General features: G+C 63.2%; 1 protein-coding gene across 2 annotated transcripts in view; it reads left to right on the top strand.

Annotated features, from left to right (window-relative positions):
* The first annotated feature begins 388 nt into the window (after positions 1-388).
* The window catches only part of SEZ6 (seizure related 6 homolog), a 72,208-nt gene continuing 65,237 nt past the window's right edge, over positions 389-7,359 (top strand). Inside the window, exon 1 of one of the 2 annotated variants that reach the window (XM_038376137.2) lies at positions 389-712. In XM_038376137.2, coding sequence (XP_038232065.1) covers positions 628-712 — 85 coding nt within the window. In that variant the 5' untranslated portion in view covers positions 389-627. The remainder of the gene's footprint in view (positions 713-7,359) is intronic. The other variant, XM_038376138.2, reaches the window with a different exon arrangement.

The following is a 7,359-nucleotide window of genomic DNA, read 5'->3' as shown; positions in this document are numbered from 1 at the left end:
GCTGGGGAGGGGTAGGGAGCCCGGGAAGTGCTGACCCCCGCCCCCGCCGCCGCCGCCGCCGCCCCCAGGAGCCCGGCTCTCTGCGGTCCCTGTCCAGGGCCGGCAGCTCTGGCCGGGCGCGGGGCTGGGGGCAGAGGCAGCTGCCTGCATCCGCGGCACCTCCCGAGCGCGAAGCGATTGTTGCCGGTGCTGTGCGCGCCAAAGCCGGCTGCGTTACCCCGCGCCGGGAGTCCGGAGCAGCCTCCCCGGCCCCCCGGGCGTGCGCCCCGCAACTCGCCGCCAACTTTGCCGGGTGTGCGGGACGCGGGGGCTGGCAGCGCCACGTGCCGCCGGGGCCAGATCCGGGGCCGGCGGCTGCCCCCGCCCCCCAGCCCGGCGTAGCGGGGAGGAACCAGCCCCCCGCCCCCGGAGCGGCGGCCGGGCGTCCCCGCAGGATTGGCGGGGCGCGCTACTCGCAGCGTTACGGTAGGAGCCGCTCGCCGGAGCCGACGCCGGGCGCTCTCCGCGGTGCTGACGGGCAGCGCCGGGTGCAGGCGCCGCGCCAGGACCGGAGCCGCCCGGCTGCCTCCGCCGCAGCTGAGCGCGGGGAGCGCGGATTGCAGCGCAGCGCGCACCGAGCGAGCGGCCATGGGCGCCGCGCCGGGGGCTCCAGCCCGCGGGCTCGCCGGCTGCCTGCTGCTGCTCGCCGCGCTGCTCCAGGGCCAGGCTCGAGGTAAGAGCTCGCTCCGCGCCCGGCCCGTGGGGAGGGGACCCCCAGCTCGCCGCGGGGCCCCGCTGCCCCCCGCAGCCCGGGCGGCCGGTCCCAGCCCCGGCTCTCCTGCCTGGCGCCCGCCGCTGGGCTCGGGGCTCCGCACGGCGCGGCCCGGCCGGGGCTGCGGATCCGCCCGAGCCGGAGGGGTCCCCCCGGGCCCGGCCGCTCCCGGCCAGCGCGGCGCCTTGCGCCAAACTTTGCCAAGTTGCGCTCTCCTGTCAACGCGGCTGCCGGGCTCCCCGGGAAGCCTCTGCCCCGCGGAGCCCGCTGGCCAGGAGCAGCCGCTCCGCTCCCCGGCGGTAGGGCAGCCGGGCCCCCTGGCACGGACTAATCCCGCCCAGGCGCTGCCGAGGAGCCGGCACGGGCTGGGGGCGCCGGGGCTGGGGTCCGTGCCCCGGGCCGGGTTTCACTCTGGGGCCCCTGGTCCTGGGGGGGGCGGGTCAGACCCGGCGGCAGTTCGGAGACGGGCGTGTTTGTGGGGCCAGCTCGCTCGCGGGGCTCTGGGGTGGGGAGCGGGCGGGGGACTTCGCCTCCCTGCCGGGACGCAGCCGCGCCAGGCTCGGGAAGAGGCGTCAGGGGAGCGGCTCTGGCAGCCCCCTGCCCGCCTGTGTGCGGCTCGTTCGGGCGCCGGGTGCATGGGGCCGGGAGTCTCGGGCACAGAGCCGCCGGAGCGCGGGGCTGGGCTTAGCGGATCCTTTGGGCGTCAGTTGCCGAGGGTCTGTAATTCCTACGCGGGGTCCCGTCTCGGCTGCGACCCCCCTGGCCCGAGCCGTGGGGGGATGAGGCGGGCCCGGCGCGCCTGCCCATCGCTTTCCAGTCTCCCCAGCAGCCCCGCCGTTCCCTACAGGGCCCGGCGCGGCTGCTCTAGCGCCCGCTCCGAATGACTGGAGCTGCCCGTGTAAACGCGCGTGAGTCTGCTCTGCCTTTGGCCGCCCCGTTACCCCTCCCGGCACGACGCTGGCTGCTGGCTGAAGCGCTTTTGTAGCGCTGCAGACAGGAGTAGCCTGCCTGGGGGAGGGACGGAGCTGGTTTGCACCGAGCCTCCAGCGAGCGGGGGGAAACCGGCTTCCGCACGAACAGCCTTGCTGAAGCGGGTGTTTCTGGCCGCGGTTCCCGCAGCACCGCCCGCCCGCTGCTATGAGCGGGGTTGCCAGGCACCAATTGCCGCCGCCTTCGCCGCCTTCTTTCCTTCGGCTTCCTTCGATTGTCGCCGAAGGGCTGCTCCTGCTGCGCCCCTGGTCGGCGCGCTCTGGTGCCCCGGTGCCTGCGCCCCCGCCCGGCTCTGCGCCCCCCACAGCTCTGGGTGCACCTCAGCCCAAGGGCAGCAGCGGGCCCAAGGCCGGGAGGGGGCGAAACCCGCAGTAGTGTTTTGTACGGAGCAGCCGCTGACCTAAGATGCCTGTTTGCCCCCAGAGCCACCCCCATGTGCTGGTTCCTGGGGCCCCTCGCTCTAAGGGCCGGTTTGCCTGGCCTGGCTCAGTCGCTGGCCCTGTAAGTAACCTGGGCAAATGCTGGGCAGCTGGTGCCCCAGGCAGTGGCTAATTGAGAGGAAGCCTGGCTCTGTTCTGTGCCTGGCCTGGCTCTTCCCAATCCCTGGTATTAATAGAATCACAAGCTCCCATGCTAGGGATGATCAAAAGAAAAATCCCCACCAGAGCCTGTAATACACCTTCCCTGGAGCCTTTTCCTCCTGGAGGGGGAGCTCTCCTGAAGGAGCCTCCCCCGGCTGCCCCTGCTGCTTAGATGTTCAGTAGCTTTTTTCTTTTTACATCCATTTATGCCCACTAGAGTTTGAGCAAGGGACAGCCCCCCTCCCCCCGTGCTGCTGTAATGCCCTTGGGTGCCAGTGGTGTTTCTGGGGCATCAGAGCATGTGGGAATCTGCCAGGCTGTGGGAGACTGCTCCATCCTGCTGCAATGGCCCCTTGCTCTGTGGCCTCTGTGTCCCAGGACGCCAAGCACAGCCCAGGCCATCGCAAATGTCACTGGGGGCACAGAGCTTTGATTAATGCCTGGTGTCCCAGTCTCCTCTCCGCTCGCAGGCTCTGGCTCCTCTCCAGAGGACGGACATGCAGTGCTGCGGGGAAGGCAGACCCATAGACTGGTTACCAATCGCCCTGCTTTGCTCACTGCTGATTTTCTGAGCAGCTGGACTGGTCCCAAGTCTGAGGCCTGGCCGGGGCTCCTTTCCCAGGGAGCCATGCTGGGCCGGACATCACTGCGGAGGCCGGAGTTACCGTTTTGGTGAGGACAGGCAAGAGGGAGGAAGGAAGGCTGTATTTCCTTCAACAGGCTGTGCTGGTGGCACATGGTCCTGTCTCTCTGGGTAGCTCACCAAGGGAAACACTGCTAGCTCGCTGGGCCTGATCCAAAGCCCAGGGAACCAATCAGAGTCTCCCCATGGGGTCTGGATCAGGCCCTTGTTCATGTGGTGAGCCACGTCATCTGACACGAATGGTGAGCGGGCCCCGTGTTTCCCCACTTCCCCCGCCTAGAGCAGAGGACACCCGGGGCCATGGGAGAATGCTGCTGGGGTTGGACCTGCTTCATGCAGGCTGCAACGTGCTCTCCCAATTGCCTGGGAAGGCCTCTCTCCCCTTCCCTGCCTGCATCTCCAGCGGGCTGACTGGCCCCTTGGGTTTTCCTTAATTGCCACATTGTCTGACATGCCCTTAAATCTGCAGTGCTCCTGTAGGCTCATTGCTCTGGGTATTTCTGGATTGATTTCTCTGTGACTTGGAGATTTGCTTCTCTCCTTGCTCGGGAACTGATCTCATAGCTCACATGAGTCAGAACACTTGTTAGCTATAGAGAGCCTTGGCTCAATAATTCTCCCCAAATACTTCCCTATTAGGCTGATATTAGGCTGGCATTACTCAGAGTGCTCCAGTGCTTCCCTGCATGGAAATGCAGAAGCCATCTTGAAAAACATGTCAAGCTTCTTGCTGGTGCTTTAATTGCAAGCTACAGGCCAAGGATCTGAGTGTCTCTGGCTCCTCACGCTGCTGTGTCCTGGTGGGAGGAGGCAGGGAAGCCTGAGGGCAGTAGTGGGCCATCCTTGGGGAGCGAGGGTGACTGCCAGGCGAACCTCTTTGTTAACCAGAGGTCGCTGCGAGCTAGCCGCAGGAAAAGCAAACAGCAGCCGGCTTCCCTTGGGTGCTGGAGGTAGAGGGAACACGAGCTGCTAAGTGTCAAACTCTTTTTTTCCCCCTTCCAAACCTGATGGTGCATGTCCTGAACTCTCCCTGAAATGGAGATGCCTGGAAAAAAACCAGCCCACCTTAGCTGAGCCTGTCGTGTTTGCTCAGTCTCTGCTGTGTTGGGCTGGAGGCAGCCAGATGGCAATAGCAATGACACCCTGAGCGGGAGAAGGATGCTCTAAGGGGGAGTCCTCCATGTCAGGCAGGAGGATTTCAGCCTGAAAGGAGGTTCTCGACGCCCGTTGGATGGCAGGGGGAGGGAGGCTAGGCTTTCAGGCTGCATTGCTCTGCACGCCGAGTGCAGGGAAATTACAGTTTTCCAAATATATGCGGTTTAGCTGAGGCTGCGGGAGGCTGTAATTAAACTTGCAGAGGGCCAGATGAGCGTGCTTGCACCTCCCCTCTGGAGGAGGATTTGTATGTGAGTGATGGACCTTCCTCTGCATCATTGGCAGGGCTGGGGGACGGGCCCAGTGCGCCTCAAACAACTGGGGCTGGAGGAACGTGGACGCCGATGGAATTGTGCTGAGGAGCTGGGCCTGGGGTGGAACACCCGAGGGCTGCTGCAGCTAATGGTTCAACCCAGAGCCTTTCCTGCCGCCCAGATGCTGTGCACCCCACTCGGTGCAGGGGCCCTGGAGGGCACTCTGTTAGTGGGGCCAGTTAATCCGCATATGCTGTGAGCAGCTCCTCCGAAGAGTAGAAATGGGATATTTGGGTCCCGCTGGCTTCTTAGGGTCCTTTTTTTTTTTTAATGGTGGTGACTGGTGCTGAGGTTCTGGCAGGAATGTGGGCTGCGATTTCCAACTCCCATCCCGCTGATCTCTGGAGGGCTGTTGCGTTTCCCAGCGATCCCGAGCAGCATGGCAGGGAGCTGCCAGGGCCCCGTTGGCTTGGTGGGTAATTGCTTGCAGAGAGCAAGCTATTTTCGTAGTGCAGTACAATCAGTTACAGTACATCTCTCCCCTCAGATTTATGGGTAGATGGGCTCTGTTGTCACTTTAAGACTTGTTTGCATTGTTCAGGGCCTTCCTGCCCCAGCAGAGCTCGCTGGTGGAGGGATAGGCATTGAGCAAACATGGTTAATAGCGGAGGGGCAAGGAGAAGCCGTATCTAGCAGTTACATAAAGCACCATATGTTGTCAGCAGTAATTCAGCCTTGTAAGCAATGCAAAGACGTCAACGTTGCTGGCTGGCAGATATGCAACTGTTGCCCACAATGCTTTGCATGGTGGTGTTCTGGGGGAATGTCATCATCACTGGAGTTCGCGGCCGGGGAGTGTTCGCTGGAGCTGGAAGGTTAATTCATTTCCCATCCGTAGTTGTGTGCCTCAAATCTGCCTCCTAAAGCAGCTGGGGGGAATGGGGAAGATGGGCTGAGTTTCAAAACCGTCTGAAGCCCTTGGCTGGGTCAATATTGAAATGTTAGGCCTGTCCCAGTGTGTCTCTGGCGCGCCTCCATGGGAATCAGTGCGGTTTCAAAGCTGGTTTAAGACTCTGGGACCATAGGCCTAGGGCCCCAGCTCCTGGAGTCAGGTGAGCAGCACAGGACCTCAGCCTCCTTTTTTTAAATAAAAAGCTCTTGTGGTTGAGGAGAAAAGCTCAAACCCATGTGCTGCATGTAACCAACACAGCAAGGTCTGCCAGTGTCTGCAGAGAGCCTGAACCAATTGCTCTGAGAGGCGTCGCCCTCTCCATTCAGTTCAGTGGGAATCCACGCCAAGACCTGCTGCTCTGAGGGGCCTCAGCAGCATTATCCCAGCTGTGGCCCAGCCCCCATCCATGCAGCTAAACCCAGCAGCCAGGGTCAGTACTGGGGAGCGCTTTGGCTGCCGCTCCTGGGCCTTAGGAGGGGGGCCCATGCTGCTGCCCCAACCACCACCCTGAAAGTTGTACTCTCCCTGCACACGCAGCCCTGCTATCAGCCAGATCGCTCCCGCATCCCACGCTGGGAGCCTGGCGGGTGAAGGGTGCAGCATGCTCTGGGCTGCAGAGGGGGTGGAAAGACCAGGACTGAACCTGGCTGGGGCCTGGCATCCCCCCTCTGACCCTGGGTTCCCCAGCTTAGTGCTCTGCCCTGGCCCAGCTCGCCTACAGCCAGTGGCCACTGCCTGTGGGAGGCTCAGCCATGCCGCCTGGCCAGAGGGGAAATGGTTCTTCAATCCTTTCCCAGCTGAGAGGGAGGAGCTGCTGTGTGAGGTGCCAGCAAGGAGATGCCATGTCCCCACTCTTCTGGGCTCGGCAGTGGGGGCATCTCTCCTTTGGAGTGGGCCAGGCTGGTCCCTGGGGCGTGGTCTAAAAGGATGGTGCTGCATGGACTAGACTGGAACCATCCCCAAGCTAGAGCCAGCTCCCCATACCCTGAGGCTAGGAGCTGGGGAGAGGCCCTGCAGCTCTCTGCTCTGGTTTGACCCAGCTTCTCTGGGCCCCTCTCTTGCGTGGTGGCGAAGGAGGCTGGGCTGGGGGCACCGTGGTGCTCTGGCACTGGGGAGCTGGTAAAGGCCAGGCTGATCATTCAGCGGTGCCCCATTTCCATGGCTCAGCACTTGCGACCACATTCCCTGTAGCCAGCGAGATCCTGCACCGGTGCAGCGCCAGCCTGGCCGCGGGGGCCTGGGCAGGCCACAGCAACGCTCTTTGCCATAATTGCAAGGCAGGAGGCTGCTTCACTGTGCCTGCTGTATCAGTGTAATGATTTTTAATGAGCAATTACCTTCAGTCATTCTCCTAATTTCTGAATATCAATAAAGTTAATTAAACTCTGCATGTGTGTTTCTTTTGAGCAGCAAGCAGATGAAAGGTAGGGAGGGTGCACCGGCGAGAGGCGCCTCCGGCTCCAGGGCTGACAGCCTCTTCCTGAGCAGGACGGGGGTGGGATTGGAGCGGAGAAGGGGGCAGCCCTCCTGCTCCCCTCCCGGTCCTGCGGCCCCAGGGGGAGCTGAGCAGTGCTTAGTTTGTAAGGAAAGAGGCGCACGTTAAGCACTGGGACTCGGCAAGAGGGCTTGTGCTGGGGACGGAGCACCCTCCAAGTGATGCATCGCTTGGAGCTGGCTTCACAGCAGCGTGGCCGTGACTGGCTGCTGGGTTCCACCCCCCCCCCCGCCGTCTCCTTGCCTGGGCTGAGGGGGCACTAGGCGGAGCAAAGCTGGGAGCTGCCGGTGCTGAGTTTGAATGGTGCCCCCTGGGCCGTGTCTCTACTCATGTGGGCTGCTCCTCAGGGTAGGCGCTGCTTTTCAGGGCCTCCTGCTTGCTTGCCTAGGGCTGCGCCATTGCCCCAGCAGACAGCAGGGCAAGAAACGCTGCCCCGTTGTGGTGACACGCCAGCCCCAGAGCCTGCAGAGGCACCACGTGGCAGGAGCATGGGTGGGGTGTCAAATGCCCCCCCTCAGATTGGTCTGCCAGGGCTGGG

The sequence above is a fragment of the Dermochelys coriacea genome, chromosome 17 (assembly GCF_009764565.3).
Source record: "Dermochelys coriacea isolate rDerCor1 chromosome 17, rDerCor1.pri.v4, whole genome shotgun sequence".
NCBI classification, from domain to species: domain Eukaryota; kingdom Metazoa; phylum Chordata; order Testudines; family Dermochelyidae; genus Dermochelys; species Dermochelys coriacea.
Note: the sequence above shows the minus strand (reverse complement) of the source record. Positions and strands in the feature narration are given on the sequence as shown.